The sequence below is a fragment of the Stegodyphus dumicola genome, chromosome 11 (genome assembly GCF_044657685.1).
Source record: "Stegodyphus dumicola isolate Sdum_Otavi_A_Nest chromosome 11, ASM4465768v1".
Classification (NCBI taxonomy): domain Eukaryota; kingdom Metazoa; phylum Arthropoda; class Arachnida; order Araneae; family Eresidae; genus Stegodyphus; species Stegodyphus dumicola.
The window spans coordinates 132,708,328-132,731,046 of NC_140778.1; the positions used below are offsets into that span (position 1 = coordinate 132,708,328).

General features: G+C 31.8%; 1 protein-coding gene across 1 annotated transcript in view; it reads left to right on the forward strand.

The window, feature by feature from the left end:
- The first annotated feature begins 740 nt into the window (after positions 1 to 740).
- Positions 741 to 22,719, forward strand: part of LOC118198482 (neprilysin-2-like) — a 123,805-nt gene continuing 101,826 nt past the window's right edge. The window contains exon 1 of the mRNA XM_035370178.2: positions 741 to 991. Within this exon, the coding sequence (XP_035226069.1) occupies positions 922 to 991 (70 nt within the window). The 5' untranslated portion in view covers positions 741 to 921. The remainder of the gene's footprint in view (positions 992 to 22,719) is intronic.

The following is a 22,719-nucleotide window of genomic DNA, read 5'->3' on the forward strand; positions in this document are numbered from 1 at the left end:
AATTCTTAGCTCTTTCTCTAAAGCAGCAGACAGAGATGACCATCAAACAAATTTAACAGTTTTATTTATAAAAATCTAGGAACAGAAATATTTTATCGTTAAGTCACCTAATTTTTCAGCATGCACTTCCAAACTCATATATTTTATAAAAATACAGCTGCTATCGTTAGATTTTGGCACTTAATAGCCTTGAAGTCACTTACGCACTTTACAAACTATTTATTTCATTTTTTTTCATTCACACATCACGTAGAAAGATGCATGTAGTGAGTCTGACACTGTTCGACTTCTTTCATGTATTCTTTCAACCACAACATTTGGCTGAGCAGAAAAAATGCCCCCAATTTCATTTCTTCACCGATTAGACAATATATACATAACGCATTATTGACATCATGTGAAGAAGATACAGATCTCATTTATCTCCGAAGTCACGTTTGGATCTCATTCTTATATACTTACTGTATAATTTCACCTGAGCTTCCCCCCGAATGCAGTCTGTCTGATACAAGTGCTATATGTGTTGAATATCATTGTTTCATCTGACCTGATGTTCAATTGATTATTGTTCATCTGTCGTTGCGTTATGCTGTCAACCGGGCATCTGGTGTGAGAACAATACCAGTTAGTTTGCTACGTAGTATTCAATGATTTGATAAGTGATATTTGACACATGACAGTGCTACGTGGTACATACGTTCCAGCCAACCAGAAAACAGGCAATTACCTAGCACAAATATCCTTTCATTTCTGTTCCTTCTCGTGTATCGTTCGAGTATCAAGAAATATCTTTAGTCTTGCAGTGTCAAAATCTCTGCTAAACTTAATCTTTTCTGGAACAGTGTATGGTTAATGTGTAGCAACATTTAATAAAGTCAAGTCATTTTGTAGCTAAAAAGAGCTTCAGGCAGTAAATTTAAAATGTATAGCCCAATGAATATAGAAGTTCTTCTGAAGCTCCTTTGCATGGCGTCGTTTGAAAACAAAGGAAGTAAGTAAAACTATTTACTTTATAAATGCATTTATTTATTATACACTTTAAACTATTTAACATATAAACTTTAAATTATTTGTTTCAATAGTAAAATTAAATGTTTTAAAGTATTTATTTTTTACTATTTAATTTATAAGAAAAATTATTTATTTCTAAGAAAATGATTTCTTCGAGGGAAAAGACCTGATATACACAATTATTTTAAAATACATTTTGCCACCAGCAATATTATCGAAAGGACAGAATAACTAATTCTATTAGTCGTGATGGCATTAAAGAATATGTTTACGATATATAGAAGCTCGGACATAACTGATAGCTTTTATTTTTAGCACAGAAGTTTTGGATCTAAACCTATTCCTTACAGGACTGCGGACATTCAGCGCAGCTACTTGATGCTAAATCCGGATAGATAATGTTGTGTTTCATACTTTGGTTTTAAACTTTTAGACTTATAAATAGTTTTGTGGGAGAAACAATAGATAATATGTTGTTTGCGATTGCCCCTTCCCTACTTGGAAATACGAGTACATTTGATAGGGAGAGGAAATTCGATTCAAATGCATTCTGCAGTGAGGAGACGATGCTAAAATTAAAGTGATTAAGTGCAGTTAAAGAGTAATCCCATCGTAATATGTAAAACAAACATGGATAAATTTAAAATCTAAAATTATAAATATGACAATCTTAAATTAACCCCAGCTTTTAATGGAAAACTCTGTGAAATTACAAAACATCTTCTCCTTATTATACTAATAGAACAAGAACGTAGTGGGTTATAAAATATTCGATTCAAATGCATTCTGAGTGAGGAGACGATGCTAAAATTAAAGTGATTAAGTGCAGTTAAAGAGTAATCCCATCGTAATATGTAAAACAAACATGGATAAATTTAAAATATAAAATTATAAATATGATAATCTTAAATTAACCCCAGCTTTTAATGGAAAACTCTGTGAAATTACAAAACATCTTCTCCTTATTATACTAATAGAACAAGAATGTAGTGGGTTATAAAATAATTTTATATAAATGGAAATTCTGCCGAATTTTCAAATTTTAATCTGATTTGTAATTTTTTAGCTTTTTTACAGATAATACTTCTTCTTTGTAATCTGCATTTAGAATTTCTTACTCTGTTGTGATTATTACCATATTAGATATGATTCATGTTTTTGAATTTTTTTCTTATACTGAAACTGAGTTTATGTTGTAAAACAATTTGCTTTTAATTGAAAAAATGAAATCCATCGATGAAAATAATAATAATTAATATAAATTCTCAAAGGTTTCAGATTTTAAATTACGTCCAAAGAGGAGTTTTTTTAACGTTTACCTTTATTTATTAAATATTATATTCTACGTACTCAAACCATAAAATTCAGTTCAACAGCAATATAGCAAAATAAATTTAAAATGAGCATATCTTTAGAATTTCTGGTCTTGGGCGCTGCAGATAAAAAAGCTTTTTTTTAAATACAGTATTGCCATTGCTCACTTTGAAATCGTTTAGTTTGTTAATAAAAAATTCGTTGAAGTGCTGTAAAATATGAAATCGATAATAAAACAAATTTCAAATTCAAATTAGAGCTTCCTCATGCTCATATTCTATGGAAGATTACGTTATTCAAATTTTGTGGCTTTAGGTACCATTGTTTTATCACAATGCGAGAAACACACATACATTCATGCAGATTTTTCATTATTTAATTTATAAATATAATCTCCCTGTATTATAGTTAATTTTAATTATATTATTAATTATATAATTATTATTATTAATACTCCAAATATTATCTCCCTGTATTATAGTTAATTTTAATTAACTATAATACAGGGAGATAATATTTGGAGGCAACAATTTGAAAAGTGGAACTACGCTTATCGTGAATCGACGCAAAATGCCAAAGCGAAATTATTTATCATAGTCCTTCTGTTTATCATCATAGTCCTTCTGTGCAAATTGCCTCTTTGGAATAATAATAATATGTTTGAGCTAATTTAATATTGATTTTCACGCTTTCAAACCTTTCACTTGCTAATTTATATCTATCATCTCTATTTGAATTTTCTTTAAATCCTCATCTAATATACCTTTTCTTTTACTAATCCTTTTATTTTCTAATTATCAGTAGCTCAGTAACTTCTTACGTTGCATTCTGATTTTGAACAGAAATGGTTTTTTGCAAACATAAAAAATCACCGCTTTGTTATTTAACTTTGGTTTAACCAGAAAATAATTCAGAAATGCCAAAATTTGCTATTTTTTGTATTAATTATAGGTAATATGATATTAAAAAATGCATTGGTACTACAAATTTCGCAAAATGTTTTTAATATTTGCATGCTATATTTTGCTATATCTGAATTTTGGATCGTTCATTTTATTGCGAATTTATTGTCAATGGCAACATCTTCAAATTTAATTGCTCAAATTCAACAAGCGGAGAGTGAACCAGTTTGTTCCAATTGTAATGTTTCTCCATAAGTGAGCCATTTTTTTAAAAGAATGCCCAAAATTTAACAGACGTAAACATTTTAGAGATTGCGACTTGCTTCTCTGCCGTATAATCGTAATTGAGTTTAATACTGTTTTAATTCAGTATCTAAGCCCACCAGCTGCCGAGTGGTAAAAGTCGCAGAACACTTGTAATTCGGTCCGGAGTTCGAATCCCGGCGAACGGGCTGACTGCATGGGCGTTTTCGTGGTTTTTCCCCACGTGCAACGTGGATACGAGCCAGTTTCCCTTAGAAAGTCCTCCACGAAAGGCATCCCTCCTCTTAGGCAGATAGCCCTAGTGTGCTTTGCCATAATTAAATACACCAATACACAAATTCAGATCTTATGTAAAGACCTCCACGGTGCATCCCACCGTTTCCGTGTAGCACCTGAAGGCGGAGAACGTAATAAGTTAAAAAAAAATTCACTATCTAAAAGAGACTAGCCTTTATTACTTATTTCGACATTGTTTTAGAGTAGTTTCTTGGTATTTTAATATTATGTGTTTTAATGTATTTCATATTGTGTAAGTTTACTGCTGTTTCATATTTGAAATCACTATCTGAATTGAATTTTATGCACATTTCATCTCACCATTCATCATTTTATCACTTCATTTAATTTTATATTATTATAAATTTATAAAATTAAATAACTGCTGACTGCTGTTAATTGTAACTGCTGTTATTTCTAACTTGTTTTAGTGCTTGTGCTTAGTGCTAGTGCTTGCGCTTGTATCTAGCTTGTGTTTTCAAGAATCTAACATGTGTTTGATTTTGTTTAAAACCTTTCAAGTTATGCACGAGAAAAATCCATTAGTATCATCAAATAATTACTTCAGGCCAGGCATGTTTACAATTTAAACATTACTACATTCAGAATTTTAACATCTTTAATTCTGTGCAAGAAATAAGCACTTGCATGCAAATTATATGGCCACCAATTAGTCATATAAAAATAAATCCTAAAAGAATTACCCGAAACGCAAAAAAAAAATAAACAAATAAATGTTATTGCAATGATACACAAAAAACTAAAATGCAATAAAATAAACTGAAATATTTTCAGAAATTTTCAGCTATAATACAGGAATCTATATTCTGAAATATCTTAAATATCGGATAAACACTTTCACGTAAATGTCATGTAAAGAAGATGACATGGTTTCAAATAATTTACATCTTGCATGCATTTTGCAAGGTATACATTTTAGATAATAATTATGAATGAATAGATGAAAGTAAAGCATACTATCTCATTAGTTTTTGAACTGATTCACTGATTTATACGATAAAATTTCATTACCCATATTAAAAATAATACTACTCTGAATACGCATTACAGTACCCATATTTGATATTGAATATCCGGCAAATAACGATGTTAGAAGGATTTAAAGTACTTCTTTTCAATTATATTCACTGATTTTTATTTACTCATTTTATTTCATAACGGAGATTTACATTCGCAGTAGGAATTGGATTTGGTTTATTATTATTTTACTATCTTAATTAAAATTGGACTTTTAGTTTTACATTTTCCTCATTAAATAAAACGGACAAATAAAACAAATAAGGGACTTTTTTAAGCTAGAAATGCTTTTCCTCGGCATGAAAATTTGCTAAATATTATGTATGCAAACTGAAGTTAGATACGATAAAAACATTCCCGTGGGAAATATTAAACATTTTTAAGTCGAAGAAACTTTAAACCTTCTCTCCCATTTTAAAGAAAAATAATAGTTGTATAACCAATGCGGCATAATTCTAAGTTTTGTTAGAATCTTAAATATTTTATTCTTATCCTTTAAAAATAGCATTACACGAAAGATATGTATGTTGGTATTACAATCGAAATGGTTAATGGTAAAATACATTAAAATTTTATTGCTCACATCGTAAATAGAAAGAATTTACTAATGCCTGAAGCTAGGAGATCTAACACATTCACACAAAGACTATGTTGCCGTGAAAGACCGAAATTGGAGAATGTCGACTTTCACAGGAGAATATCAACATTTACCAAATACGTCGGTGAAAGACCGAATATTTCACTACATTCTTGTACATTCCGACCCTCAACGGTGTATGTCGACCATCACAGATATGCTCTGGTGAAAGTCGAAAAGAGAGGTCATAAAGTGCCATAATAGTTTAAGTTGTTGCAATAAATAAGATTTGAATCACATAATTTAGTAAGTTTTTTATTACTGTTATTTTATTTTCTCATTTAGATCGGACTGTATAATTAAGTAAGTTTTTAACTTCTATTATTTTCCTTTCTCATTTTGAATGTATTGTGTGTTTTAGGTTCTCATGTTCTTAAGTTCTTATTTCAAGTTTCAAGTGCGTTTATTCGCGACTGAATTACGGAGAAGAAAATATAATATTGTTATATGTTCAACATTCACCATTAGTACATGGTGAGTGTCGACATTGACCGGTGTAAGTCAGAAATAAGAGTATTTGGAAAATATTTCGGACATACACCGAGAGACTATGTGAATGTTGACATTCATCGGTGAAAGTCGACATTCTCCAGATTTCGGTGTTTCACCGTAACAACTATATGCAACATTGTTTTTTTTAGTCCAAAGGGATTTGAATCCCGAAGGACTATTGCTTTCGTTTTGGCATTTTGCGTCGGACTCATAAATGTCGGTTCACTTTTCAAACTGTTGCCACAAAATGTTAGAGTCCTGCATTATATTTGAAGAAATTAAATAATGAAAAATCTGCATAAATGTATGTATATTTCTCGTATTGTGATAAAACAACGGTACATAGAGTCATCGAATTTTGAATAACGTAATCCTCCAACGAATATGAGCATGTGGAAGACCAAATTTGAAATTTGAAATTCGTTTTATGATCGATTTCCTATTTTTTAAAACTTTGACGAATTTTTGATTAACAAACTCAAGGATTTCAAAGCGAGCAATGGCAACGTTATGCAGAAAAAACATTTTTATCTCCAGCGCGTGAGTCTCTGTATCGGAAATTCTAAAGATATGCTCGTTTTAAAACTATTTTGCGATATTGCTGGTGCACTGGATCTTATGGTTTAAGTGCGAGGAACATGATATTTAATAAAGAAAGGTAACACACAAAATGTTAAAAAACGCCCCTTTGGACGTAATTTAAAATCTGAAACATTTCAGATTTTTTTTCTTTTTTTTTTTTTTTTTTTTTCTATTTTTATGTCAGACACTGTATTTCTAAAAATATTTTTTTAAAAGGAAATATTTTTAGAAATAGAGTTGTTCTTCTAAAAATATTTTCTTCTATTGCTGCTATTTACCGCTTTTTAAACTAGTCTTGTCGTCACTAAGCGCCTGAAAGCCGTACAGTTTATGGATGTAAATTATTTGAAACTATGTCAGCTTAAGTGAATTAGTTTCTCTTTCCTCCTTTTTCTTTTAAATTCGAAAAGGTGTGTTTTCAAACAGGGTTCACAAAATCAAATTCCGATTTGTTTACTATTTTGATAAGCAGCTCTGATTGAAAGCATTATAACTGTATTCTACAAGTAGTAAAAATAGGATTTTACATATACCACAACGGTACTATTCTGTTTTGAGGACCGTAAAAAAATTGCAGCGAAAATGTATGCGTAAAAGCGCCAAATCTAACAAACGTGCCCATTTAACAGCGTGCCAAATCTAGCGTACGCGCTGATTTCAGATTGCGTAAGTTTATATAGTTCTAGATTTCTGAAGACGCCATTGAAATACTAGTTTAATTTTTAAATCCTTTTTTTTAAATCCTTTTTTGATATTCAATTGATTTAACAATTTGGGAATTGCCCGTGACGAAAAGTCTGCAATGGAATTTTGGGTAAAGTGCAGAATCACCCACTGCTTGGCGCGTTTTTAAGAATTGTATATACTCGGTATCCATGTACACATCGACCTATTTTCACTTAAAAAAAAATCCCAGAATTGCACAAAAATGTCACTGCGCACACCCTTGACTTTATCTATGTACACATCGACGTATTTTCACTCAAAAAGTAAAAGAAAATTGGCAAAAATCCAATTGTTTTTACCTTTGTAAAAAGCGGCAAACAAATAAGTGAGCGATTCTGCACTTTACCGAGAATATTTTCAAAGAAAAGGCATCATTCATTATATAGAAAATTATGTTTGAACAACCAAACAGATGAAATTATGCTTTAGTGATAAGTCGGTAGCGAAATAGCGATGCAGGCATCGATTCAGTTATGTTTAGCAATTTTTATATAAATTATAATAATGATCTGAAATAGCTATTTACTCTTATGCTTTCATTCAGTTATGTTTAGCCTTTTTCATATAAATTATAATAATAAAAAAGTATTACATGAAATTAACTTTTCATCTAAATTAAACCATCAATCTTATATAGTTATTTACTATTATGCTTTCTTTCTTGCGTTAGGGTGTTTGGTAGCGCTGGTATCAACAATAGTTTGGCGATTTTTTACGGCCCTCAAAACCGAATAGTACCATTACAACTTATGCTGCTATAGTAAGGGCTGGAGCGACAACGTGCATGGTTAAATATACCTAGACTGTCACGCTCATTCTGTTTAATACATACCGGGGTTGGACAAAAATATGGAAACACCTTTAAAAAGACATGTTTCTTTGCTTAATATGGTGTAGGAAACCCGTTGGCATCCAAAACAGCTTGCAGTCTTCTCGGAATGGATAAATACAGTTCCTGTATGTTTGCCAAGGGAATATTATACCATTCTTCCTGCAAAACGGTGGCAAGTTCAGATAACGATGTTGTCGGTGGATAACGAGAACGCACTTTCCGTTCCAATATAGACCACAAAGGTTCAATGATATTCAGGTCTGGTGCATTCTGTGGCCAGGGAAGATGGGACAACTCATCCTCGTGCTCAGAAAACCAGTCCTGGACAATGTGAGCTGTGTGAACAGGGGCTTTGTCGTCTTGGAAGACACCATCGCCATCGGGGAACAAAGTTTGTACCATGGGGTGAACTTGATCGGCCAAAATGTTCACATAAGTCTTGTCAGTCAAGTGCCCTGACACAGTTATCATGGGGCTAGCAGACAACCACGATATGGCTGCCCAAACCATAACCGAATCCCCGCCATGTTTCACTCTTGGCAACAAGCAGTCTGTATTATAGGCTTGAGATGGCGTTCTCCAGGCGTAAACTCGGCCAGAAGTGGGAAACAATGTGAAAGAAGACTCGTCAGACCATATTACTCGCTTCCACTGCTCTATAGTCCATTCTTTATGACTTAAACACCACCTTTTCCTGTTACGGGCATTAGCATCACTGATGAGTGGCTTCTCAATTGCAGCACGGCCAGCAATTCCCTGTTTATGAAGCTCCCTTCTAATTGTCTTGGTACTCACAGGGTTCGGTAACACAATATTCATTTCAGCAGTAACTTTTGCAGCTGTGGTCTTCTTATTTTTCGTCACAATTGCCCTCAATGATCGTCTGTCACGATCACTCAGGACACACTTTCGTCCGCGCAGTGATTTAGCAGATGATGTTTTTTCGCTTTTCAAATATGCGGAATAAATCTTCGATACAATACCTCTTGAAACACTAAACACCTCGGCTACCTTGCTTACGAAAGCACCTACCATACGTGCTCCAACAATTTGCGCACGTTCGAAGTCTGTTAACTCTGACATAATGCAATGACAACCTCACATAACAGTACTCCGACGACAACTGAACTGTTTAGCACATTTACGAAGTTGTATAGGGGGCGTCAGTAGTCAAAAACGCCAGCGCCACCTACATATTTCATTAAAATCAATCTTTCTTTTCAAACATGCATTTCACAAGGTGTTTCCATATTTTTGTCCATCCACTGTATATTTAACATAATTTATATTAAAGTTATAAAAGCTATAGCGCGTTAGTTTGAAATATGCGTGACTACACATTTCTTATCCAATATAATTCAAATGTTGAATGAAATGCAGGTTATGATCCAATGATATTTTTATATTTTAGTATAAGAATCACACATTTGATAAAATACTAAAAGTCCAATGGCTAATGCATACTAAAGTATATGCTTATGCAGATGACGCCGCCTTAATTGTTCAAAGACGCACCAGAGAAGAACTAAAGAACGCTAATGAAACTTGAAATATCTTCAATACCCTTTGTGAAGATCTTAAACTAACCATAACGGAAAATAAATCGCAAGTTCTTCTAATACCTAAAAAAAGGAGGATCACTGGCACGTCGTCCGACGATCTCTCTACAAGACACTCGCCTCAAAATTGTTACGCAACTTAAATATTTAGGACTCTCATTTGACCAAAAACTGAATTGGATACACCATATTTTAAAAATCAAGAAACGTACTAATGCTGTTGCAATTAAAGTACGTCAAATGCAAGGACGGCATTGGGGAGTGAATCCACATATCCGAAAAGTTCTTTTTCATATCGTTATTGAAAAAATTGTCACGCACTGTGAAGCCATATGGGCATATTCAATGCAGGGGTGAATAATTATACATCTTCAGAGTATACAGATACCATTTGCTTTAAATATAACTAAAGCCTTTCGAACAACATCTTTAAATGCAATAAATGTCGTGGCCGGTTTAATGCCGCTCCATATCAGCACAGAACTAGGAGTCGGTTAAAAAAAAATAATAAATACCTTTTTCCTGCTACAGAATATGAGATCTATACTGACGGATCTAAAATTAATGAGAATGTTTAATGAGCTTTCGTAACACTTCATAGTGGCATCATAATTCACCAATGGAAGGATCAGCTTCACAAAAATAATAGTGTATTCCAAGCCGAGGCGATGGCAATAAATAAAGCAATCAAATACATTAAAGAACATTGCAGACATAATATAACTATGAAATCTGACAGCCTTTCCACACTCTACGCAATTAAAGATCCGAAAACTACCTCATCATTTATTTAAACAATTAAGAAAGATTTTCAACTTAATGTTTCATTTAAAATAACTCTAGAATGGATAAAAGGTCATGCCGCGATATACAGCGATGAAATAATAGACCAACTAGCTAAAGAGGTTGCTATAGCAAAAAAAAGCAGAATTTATAGATATCCCATGGCCAACCTCTCATCTTATATCAATTGTCATATCAAAATGGCAAGACGAATGGAATAACAGTGAAACGGGTAAAAGAACACATCAACCTTTGCCAAGGTAAATCCACAACGACTAATTGCAAATCCACAATTAGTGCGCTTTGTTTCAGGCCATGGACCTTTCCCCGAATATTTCGAAAGGTTTGGTATTTCAAACACAAGTACCTGTATTTGTGGTCATTTGGGGACGCCTGAACATTACATTATTAACTGTCCACTCACTAAAGATTTTCATATTAAAATGCCAACAACAAATATTCAAGCTTTTAGTAAATTCTTAGTAAAACAGAAATACACAGTGCAAAAGTCACAAAAACAATGCATATCTTAACAAAATTGGGCACAGATTTATCTCAAGTAATATAATTTCATATAACAGGGTATAATAAAGATGTAATATTATAATAAATAAAGAAGTAAAGTAATAAAGGCACTCTATAAAAGAGTAAAGCAAATAACATCAGTGCTCATAATTTGAAAAAGGGATTAATTTCTATTAAAAACTATCATACATATTATATTTAAAATGCATATGCATTTAATATGTACATGCATTCAAATTACGAAAAGTAGATACTGACTCTTCGCGATTATGAAGATATGACACATTGGTAGTTAAATTGTCATAAAGATATTATAAACTTGAAAATTAGGTTACAAGAAAGCATACCCATGTTGATTCGGTGTGATCAAAGAGAGAAAGGATTCAGCGACATGCTAAAAGCAAAAGACGAAAACTTTGAAAAGAAAAATTACTATTCTGGTAGACATTAACACAATATATAAGGTATAATATGAAGAATACAACAGAAACCTTGAAACTGAGAAACTCATGAAAGAACTGCAATAAAATGAAAGGAATTTTGCAAGAAGTCTTAGACAGCATTCCAGTTGAAATGGTGCAAATAATAAAAGAGAACCTTCACAATAAAGAAATAATACATAGAAGGCTTAAAAGTAAAGAGAAATTACAAAAGAAAGAAATTCATTAGAGAAAATTAATAAACACTAGACAAGGGTGGACGTGGGCAGAACCGATTAACCATAATGGTTGGAGGAATGGTGCCTACGTCCTTCGTTACTACTACTACTACCACTACTATAAGAATTATTTAGATTTTTATGATTTTCGCGATTAAAATCACTTTATTTTCTTTACTAGAATGTTTGCTATTTTAGGCAACAGTATAATAATAAAAAGTTCAAAAATGAGTACAAAGACAAAACTAGAAAGAAAATTTAAATGAGGTGCTTTTTAACTTCCAAAAATTCCAAATAAACTTTCCTTTAAATACTTTTTTTATCAACTAAACAAAAGAATATCCTTTGTAATTATTTATTTATTGCACGCAGAAACATTTTAATGCTCAATGAACTATTTTCAAATGTGAACAATTTTATGTTCAGTGAACTGTTTTAAAACGTTCAAACCCTTACTGATGATTCAAAACACTATTCAAACGAATGCATTTCGGAGTGATTGTGATAAAACAGTCTCAGAACTTTTGACCACATGACAATATGTTCAAAAGTTAGTTATAAAATTAATGGATAAGTTTTACAAATAATTAATAATACTAATATAAAATTTTAAAACAATGACTTTGAAAAATTCCATCGCGTATTATAAAAAACTTAATAATGATGTAAAAAAATTAGGATGAAAATACCGGAATTAAATTTTTCAGGTATACTGAAAATCCTATTTTGAATTTGACAGCTTCAGAAATGAGAGAAAATTACATTAGAAAAAAATTATGTAAAATTTCTAGCAGATCATTTAAAATTTTTAATTGCTCGATATAAATAATTAAAAAATGAAATTGATATATCTCCATATAGAATTCTGAACATACATAGAATTACGTAGAATTGCTAATGAAAATAACAAATAATTAAAAAAGGAAATTGATATGTCATATCTTCATATAGAATTCTGAACATACATAGAATTACGTAGAATTGCTAATCAAAATAATTATTTGAATATCTAGAATGCCAAAAATTATCAGTCAAAGGGATTTAAAATTAGTGAACAATAATAGTAATTCTTTATTGCACAGATAAACTCTGATAATACAGCAGAGATAACCACTGATAATCATTAGTAAACGAAAATAACGATAAACAGTCTTAACTTCGCTTGCTTTCCGTTTCTTTAAAAATGTTATAAAAGTTAAAAGAGTAGCCACGATTAAAAGAGTAACCTTATCAGCTGGCTAATTTCCGCAAGTTTTTTTCTGTCTAAATTTAAGGGATTTTCAAAGTTTTCGGGAATATCAAATTTTTCCAGAAATAAAAGTAAATTCCTGAATTTCGGATTTCTTCCATTATCTAAAAATATTTATTAAATGTATTGAATTGTTTTATATATGAATAATATCATGCTACTTTCTATTAGAATATATGCTTATATCTCTATTAGAATATAGTATAAGATTAGTATATAAAGTGTACTTTGAAATACACTTCAAAATATTCTTACATCAAAATAAAAACCAGAATTTTCAACTAAATTATTTTAAGTTGTGCAGGACTTTGAGAATGGCGAAAAAAAATTCTTTCCCGAAATTACTTTAAAGGGGCCATCCGGTGCTTGTCAATGACGGCACAAATTTCGATATATAACGATTTCTTTTTTTTTTCTTTTTACTGGAAGAAAATCTGTATATGTAAAATTTAATGCACAAAAGCAACGTTCAATTAAATGATAATCTTGACCTAAGTTAATGGCGTTAAATACATTTGTAGTATATGTTTTATTTACAAATGTGAATTTCAAATAAAAATTGTACAACATTATGTTTATTAATTATGTAAGAGTTATACTGTTGCTTTATTTCGGATACACATTCGCCCAAAATTTAAGTGTAAATTCTCGTCGTGAAAAATTTGTTTTTCATTTGCTTATCCCACGATTGCCCCAGGAATTATACTCTCACTGCATTAAATTGCTGCTTTAACATCATATATTTACAGATAGCGCATATGCATTTTGAATTCATTTATAGCACCGGCAGTAACTGCACATATGTCTCCCAGACGGGAAAGTAATTACTGAGTCTGACTACCGTACCCAGGTTAGAATCTCGAAGAAGGCATGAATGTAATTTGCCTATTCCTTCGTAGGCGGCATCTTTGGTTAGGTCGCTTTTTAAGTGCCTCTATAATAAAAGGACCATCGTTTCCTCCCTAAAAACGGCTACAGCCCTCCATTGTAAAAAAAAAAGTAATAGTACATACTAAATTGTGTGAACTTAAATAACTTAAAAATAATTCAATTGTTCACCATTTCCATAAAAGTCTTTACTTTGGTCACCATTAGACCGTAGAGATAAGATGCGTGTTTCCAGTGACAAAATTGTTTTAAGTGAAACATTCATTTCTGTTACATACTAAGTTCACAAAATCAGTTTTGTAGATATTACCAAATGCAACGTTTATACTGTCTCTCTGCCGATACAGTTACATTTCGTTAATGTTTATATTTATTCTAAAAAATAAAATTAGTAACATTTGGTTTCCGTGTGGAAAAAAAAAAGAAAAACTAATTGATATATTTTACTTTAAAGTTTATGATACTTTCAGATTTTTCACTGCTATCTGCCGCTTTTGTGCAGAGATCAGTTAAACATTTAGAGAATCTGTGCTTTACTAGTGTGTAACTTTCTTTAAGGGGGCTCATACACCTTAAACCACTCATGATCTTCAAATATGTGACTGTTGCAAGAATTGGGATATTTTATTTATTTTAAAAGCGCTTCCAACCTTTTACAACTGACTACATAATATAGCTGCTTTGGAAACTAGTAACCAGAAAGTTTGTGTTGCCACAAATATTTGTGTAATTTAATCCTCTTTGTGACAAAATATTTCGCCATGTTTCCACCTTGCGCGCATGATATTTTAAAAATGGCTAATGGTACGTACTTGAAATTTGATGGAATTCTTTATATGGGCACTATTTTCTAACTGACCAAAAATATGATAAATATTTTAATACTGAAAAATTTTATGGACGAAAACATTACAAATTTTTTTAATAAAATACATTTTATAACCTCAACTCCAAATAAAATAAAAATTTAACAAGAAATGTTTAGAATTTTAGGTTCACAGTAGTTTCTAAATGTTATAAAAGCTATATATTAAATATGGAATTAAATTATGCAACAGAATATTTTAAACTGTGCGCGCAAGGTGGAAACATGACGAAAAATGTCACAAAGCGGATTAAATTATAAAAATATTTGTGGTAACACAAACTTTCTGATGACTATTTGAGAAAGCAGCTATATTATGTAGTCAGCCGTAAAAAGTTGGAAGTAATTGCTTTTAAAATAAATAAGTTATCCCAATTCTTGCAACAGTCACCTATTCGAAGATCTTATGGGTTTTAAGGTGTATGAGTCTCCTTAACTTAAAATTTTGTTACATGTCGCGCGTGAAATATACTCACACATACAACTTATAAGTTTTCAATTGGCAAAAATACGTTTATATAATGTTCACATGTAGGTTTACTACTTTAGGGTCTGCCCATCAGCAGCTTAGCGATAAAATCACTGAACACTGGTAATTCCGACCTGGGGTCGATTCCAAGCGAATGGGCTGGCTGCATGGGAGTTTTCATGGTTTTCTCATGTGTAATGTGTATATGAAACAGTTTTTCTTAGAAAGTCCTCCACGCAGGCATCCATCCCCTTAGGCAGATAGCTCTAGTGTGCTTTGCCATTATTAACTAAATAATTAAACAAACTCTAAACTATTTTAGGGTCATAATGTGCTATTCATGTACAAATTCCACTAGTTTAGAAATATGCTTCGTTCTTAATTTATGCAAAGACTATTACGTGCTGACTACGTGCCAAAACAGAATACTGGTGTAGTTAAAACGATTACTATAGTACGTAAGATCTCCGTTTTTTTTTTTTTTTTTTTTTTTAAATCTATTAAACAAAACGTTTCAGAGCAAGTATGCATACCAAAGCTTGCCATCTAATTCATTATCAAAGCTATTAACATTAAGAATCTTTCTATAAAATTATATTTCTTTTTATTGTTGCATACAAATTTAAATATTTCGCTCTTTATTTCGTATATGACCTCAGAATTTTCAGAAAATATATACGTAAAACATTCCAAAAATATGGCATTCTGTGAAAACTCAAACCGAATATTTATTTAAAGGAAAGCTCCAGTAAACTTATAAGTTAACCCACCGGGCGGCTCGCATTCAAATATATTTACGTCTCGAAAACTGCAGTAAAAATTAACCATGTTTACAATTTTTTTTTCATTTAGTGTGAACCAAAATTGTCCTGAAAACGGCCTTTGTTAGATTTTCTTCCCCCCTTCTTGTAGGGCGATCAACAAGTGGTTTCACTTAAGTGATGTTTTCCTACTGTCCTTTGATTACCACCTAGAGGCGAGTAAGCAGATGGGCTGCTTTTGCCCTTACGGAGGAAGGAACACGTTTTGTGTCCATGCTTTGGTTAGACGAAAAAAGATATTTTTTTCTGGAAATCCAAAACAGAAAAGGAAGTTTTGTATTGCCTTGTTACTAATTTTGTGCATATTTCTAATCTTAATTGCTTATCAGAGCCGTGCCAAGATAATTTTTCACCTGAGGCAGAAAGGTCAATGCGCGTCCATATAAATATAAAAATAGCTACACTTGTATTAAGCAAAAGTAATTGTATTAAATCAAAATGTCATAACTCTTATAGCATAATTATACCATAATTCTTAAAGTATTTTTTAATCGTAGTTTTATAAATTCAGAGAAATAATGTAGCCAATTATTTATAATTTTCAAATGAAAACGTTAAAAAATTCGTTTTTGATAAATAAGAAATAACACTGAAATGCATATTGCATTAATTTCCAGGTTTTCTTGCAATTTTTTTGGTTTGTTTTATTGATTTAAGTTTGACGAAGCCTATTTCCTCTAATAATTAAGGTAATTTTCGAATTCGTATAACCAATTTGGCGCCTCTTCTAGTGACTCACATGAGCCCGGCTTTGTTGCTTTTTAAGTATAAATGTTATTGATTTTTATTGCGTTTCGGTATTTTAATGTACGTTTATAAAATGTTAATTTGTTTTTATATGCATATTTCAGTAACATAATCTTACGACTAGTGAGACAGTGTAGTTTAACTAATTTTCTGCTTTTGATTCATGTTATCGAGCTTTAACGCTAAGGAAAAATTTATAAGAGGCTTAAAATACCTAATTCCTATTGAAAGCTACATGTAATTGATAATTAAATTACTATTAAAATAACAAACACATGCTCAGTGTCAGTCATTTCGACATAATGTTTGTAATTCATTTTACCACAAATTTATTTCGTTTATCTTTTTTCATATTTATAAAAGATGAGTTTACCTTTATCGCATTTATTGGTTGATAGAAGTTATGAAATATTGAATATTTTGAAACAAATTTCAGTTATAATAACCTTATTAAAAATTTTCTACATATAGACAAGAAGTCACAGATACCTCTCAGTTTCCGAACTAAATTACATGGTAATGAAATTCGGTGCATTTTCATATGATTATTTTTGACAGAAAGAGTTACCTTACGTTAATCACAAAAGAACATTGTTTTAATTCTTAATGAAATATAGCACTTATATTAAATGGCTAAAATTCATTGTTAGGAAAATCTCTCTCTAAAAAATTAGACACTTTTACCTTTCAAAGTGGAATTTTTGTGGTTTTCTCTGTGCATAATGTGGGCGCGAGTAAGTTTTTCTTAGAATGTCCTCCACGGAGGCATTCCTCCCTTTAGGCAGATAGCTCTCGCGTGCTTTGAAGGAAAAATAAAGCAAACCAAAACAAAAGCTTCAAAATTGGTGTTTAACTTTTTTTGGGGTTCAAATACGCAAATTACTTCTTGATCTCAATTCACATTATCAAATGTTATTATTTAAATAAATAAAAGCAAGCTGAGGATTTCCATTTAAATTGTTTGTTTTAAAATAAAAAATAAGAACAGTAAGTTTTGAATAAATCTTGTCAACATCAAGCAGGGACAGGAACATGCCAATGTAAAATTTAATATTAGGCCAAAAAGAAACGCTTTGACGTAGATTTTGGATAAAACTTAATCAAATTCGCAGGTAGTCAGAGACAGGCCTTTCTTCAGTAGAGAGAAAAAAATGTTTCTGAAGTATTTGTGTATTTATTACATAAATGTTTTAATGCTTCCATAGCACTGCTAATCGATAAAATTTATTTTATGAAAAGTAGGAAGTTTGCTTTTAAAATTCCGATTTTTCAACTTTTTCAGTGACATAGATGGCATCGAAAAACAGGTTTGGCCAGGAGGCAGATTAATGGCTGAAAAATTCTTAGAATTTAAAGAGGCATCGAACAAGAAAATTTAGGGATGGCGAAATTCTAAGAATTTGGCACTTGACAACGGCAAAAGTTTTAGAATGTAGAGAGCTACAGAATTTCGGCAGGGCAAAATATTTTAAATTTATAGAACATCGGTCAGTAGAATTAAGATCCCACAGCGATTGCACTGAGAAACAAATCGACCTGCTCCTCGATTATGCGGATGGACGCAGATTAACTTCTGAAAGCTCAGCGAAGCAAGAGCTATACATAATGCAGCTATTTACGATTTCTGCTATAATAAACTGAAATTTAATATAATAATTTAACACTATATATCAGTTTACGAAAACATGATGATACTTTTGAGAAATTTTCTTTAATTCCCCAATACACTAAAAAAAAAAAAAAAAAAAGTACAATAGATTATATAATGATATTACTAACAAAATGATGTCGATGACGCATTTAATTTTTATCTTTTTATTTAGCTAAATAAACATGTCATTGAGTTTTCCATAACTTATAGTTTTGCAAATTAAAAATGTTCAATAATATAATTATGTGATTATGGTATTATTGGTATGGTGCTATTCAAGGCAAAGCACACGAGGGTTATCTGCCTAAATGGAGAGATGCTTTCGTGGAGGACTTTCGAAGGGAAACTGGCTCGTATACACGTTACACATGGGGAAAACCACGAAAACGACCATGCAGCCAGCCCGTTCGGGGGATTCGAACCTCGGACCGAACTACCAGTGTTCAGCGTCTTTACCGCTCGGCCGCTGGTGGGTAATATATGATTATGAAAGCTGTGTAAAAGAAGAAAAATTCTTGCACATTCGTCAGGCAGCATACGATGGGCACCTGCTTGAGGAAAAGGATGCGTTTGTAGATGACTTTTTCAGAGAAACTGGTTTGATATATCAACCTAAAATTCACCAAAATACCAAGCAACGAACGCATTCGCCGGAATTCAAACTTAGGCAAAACTACCAGTGTTCAGTTGCAAAAGAGAGTTAACAACATAAACAGGCAACATGTCTGAAATTAGTATTTATTGCATCCATCAGTGATATGATTTTCTGATATAATTTAATGGAATATCACTGTAAAAAAATGGGAATCTTTTTTTTTTTTTTTCCTTTTGTAAGGAGATTTGTTTGCGCTTTGTTTTCAACATTTGGTTGAAATGCAAATTAAATATTTACAAATGCAGAATATTGGATAGTTATTGATGATTTCGAGATTCAGTTTCTGAAATCCATTTCATGTGTCATTTTCTTAAAAAGGTGATACTGAAACCAACTTTCGAGGAGTAAAATGATTACTAGAAAAGAGTTTCCGATTTCTTTCATTCTTTTATTCCCATTATAAATTTGTCCCGTAGTTCTTAGAACATTCTTCTATCCGTAAGTGATGATTTGCTTTCCGAGAAAATTTTCTGAAAGGAATAAATTACTTAATCTTCGAACCATGGGAAAATCTTGCCATCGCCGGTACTTAATTCCCTTCATTTACTGAGATAACCTGCTTTGTTATAAGTATGGTACTTGTTTTCTGATTTTTACTGAATTTGCATGCTCAAAGCTATCTAAATAAAGAAACGCTATTGTAAATATCAGGGTATGAGTACATATATGAAAGGGTTATATATTTTTCAGAATTCCCCTATGAGCTGTTTATTCTTAGGGCAGAAAGAGGAAAAAGCTTGCATACATCGCCATTCCCGAAAACTAGACAGTACCGAAAACATTACTAGACAGTCCGGTTTAACAGACAATAGAGTTTATCTGATTCCTAGTTGTAAAAGCTGACAGTTATAAATTGTTATGTTCATGGCGACCTTCAGAAGGCATGAAATTACTTCAAAAGTTCCGCTGCTATAAATTTTCAGACTGCAATTTTGTTCCTTTAAAGTTTCGAAAATACCTATTTTTTAAGTATTTTTCGGTACTTATATTAATATTGATACAAATAATATAGAAAGCACCAAACGTAGCTATGATGTATTTCAATTTGTCCTTAGTATTTTATCACATATAGTATTAATACTTTGTCTACACGTTTCTAATGTTTCACCATACTAAGCTTTCTCTTTCCGAATGTATTCAGTTCCTTTTCGCTTTCGTTTTCTGCTTCTTCTTCTTCTTCTTCTTTTTTATTTATTTATTTATTTATTTATTTAACGTTACCATATCCTGAGTTTTACTCTAGCTATTAACTAGAGTATCTACTAGGTAGCATTCATTATAGTACATTCATTATATTCATATAGCTACTAGCTAGCATTCATTATAGTACAAAAACTAATATAGCTTGTCAATATCAACACATTTTTATCTTCAATAAAATCCACTAATCCGATTGATGCTGTAAAAATTACAATTTAATACTTTAGCCAATTATTCTGATTATAGTGATTTAAATTCGATTTTAGGCAACATATGCATTCTTTCAGAAAACGCGATATATTGAGCACCGCTGTTACAAGTAAATACTCTACATTCAACCGTTTCATAATATGTAAATGTAGCATAACTTCTTTTCGAGTGCTTGCACTGAGAGTCTCCTTCAAGTATACCTTAATGGAACTTTATTTCATGAAAATTTAGAAGTATTATAAAACCCTCAGAATTATTTCCATTGCAAACATTTATGAATTATGCAGAAAAATATATGTAAGAAAAACATCAATTAGAAACTATTATCGAATATACATTTCATGACAGTAGTAAAACATTTTTTCAGTACCGACGGTATTAAAAAGCTCAATATTGTGATAAGCTAAATAAAATAAAACGGCATTAAAAGTTTAATATTGTGATAAATAAAAGTATACTAATCTATAACACTCATTTGATATTTTTGCCATTAGAACTATAATGTAATTCTAACCGTTAAAGTATAACATTGTATTTGTATTAACTAAAATTATAATTGTAATTTCAATTAAATTTATCAGTACTTGTTGTTTCCTGCACCTTGAGGGAGACGCATTATTATTATTTTTTTTTTCTATTATATAAAATACTGTCCTCAGAAAAAAATGTCTCTAGACATGATTCTGCTCCAAAATTAATGGATGAGGTGAACAGAAATAATCTTGGAACAGCCTTTGGGCAAGTGCTGCGAGTATGCGAAATGTAAGACTGTAATTAAACTTCGAAAATCCTGGAGACTACACTTTCTTAGAATATTGCCATTCGACAAATTATAAGACCTTCCATTTATCTTTAAAGTTTAAGCTATCTGTTATTGACTGAGAAAAGCTGGTTATCCATTGTAGTTAAAACTACAACTAATGCAGTTATAATTGTAATTGTGCCGCCCAGATGGTATAGTGGTTAGGGAAGCCTGACTGCGATACCGAAGGGCCTGGGTTCGAATCCCGGAGAAGGCATGGCTTTAACTGTTCGTCCTTTCATAGGAGGCGATGATCCCACATATTAGATGCCTCCATAATAAAGTGACTGCAACTTCTGACCTTGTATAGACTAATGGAATGTGTTTCACTGTAACTGTTCACAATCTGCCTTTGGGGAAAAAATAATAATAACAATTGTAATACAATGATTGTTCGAATTACAATATAACTTCAAAAGCAATTAGATTTTTCGCTCAGCAGAGTAATAAGTCGTCTTTTGAATACTACTAGTTCAAATCGGATGCCCATTTTGGCAAACAATCTAAATGTTTAGATAGCTCCGTGGATTTCCTTATGTGTAACATGAATACAAATCATTTTATTTTAGAAAGTTATCTATGAGTACATCATTCTTCTTAAACGTTTCGTTGCATTCAATTAAGTAAAGATCTTTTTCTGCTTTTATTAACGGGTGATGTGAACATGAGCCAGTTTCCCTTAGAAAGTCCTCCACAGAAGCATCTTTGCAGTCTTTACAGTAATCCAAATAATATGACAATCACAGGTGCATAAGAAAATTGTACTTTTATTTGTTCTTACGTGAAACAATGATGGAAAATAGTTCATGCAAGTTCATGCAAGTAACTGAATAATGCATTTTAACTATTTATGGAAAATGTATGTTATGTTGAATAAAAGACCAATTCGTAATTTTTTTTTTCCAATGGCAGGTAGTAGCCGTTTATAGACATTGATCACTACTAAGGCCGGTCATGTTATTAAGGAGGGAACTAATACGTGGACCAGCGTTGCCACCTATGAAGAGGACGAAGAAATTACATTCATGCCCTATCCGGGATTCGAACCCAGGCTCTTCGGTACGGCAACCAGAGTCACGAACCGCTTTACTGTCTGGGCGGTAATTCATAATAAATGGATTTAGTAAAATGTCTAATACACACAGCAATTAAGCATACTGATTGCTGATCAGAATCCTTTTTTACCAGTTAAAGCAATAGGTTGGATAACATTATGAGGCTTAGTTTAGTCCTTGATGATCTCCTTTCTGAAAAGAGACCCACCAGCGGCCGAGCGGTAAAGTCGCTGAACACTGGTAGTTCGGTCCGAGGTTCGAATCTCGCGAACGGGCTGGCTGTTTTCGTGGTTTTCCCCATGTGTAACGTGTATACGAGCCAGTTTCCCTTAGAAAGTCCTCCACGAAGGCATCCCTCCTCATAGGCAGATAGCCCTAGTGTGCTTTGCCATAATTAAATAAACCAAACCAAACCTTTCTGAAAAGAAAAGGATAAATGTAATTTTTATGATTTATTTCTTGTGTAATGTAAACAAGACAAGCGTCCCGTAACAAATTCTTTGCGAAA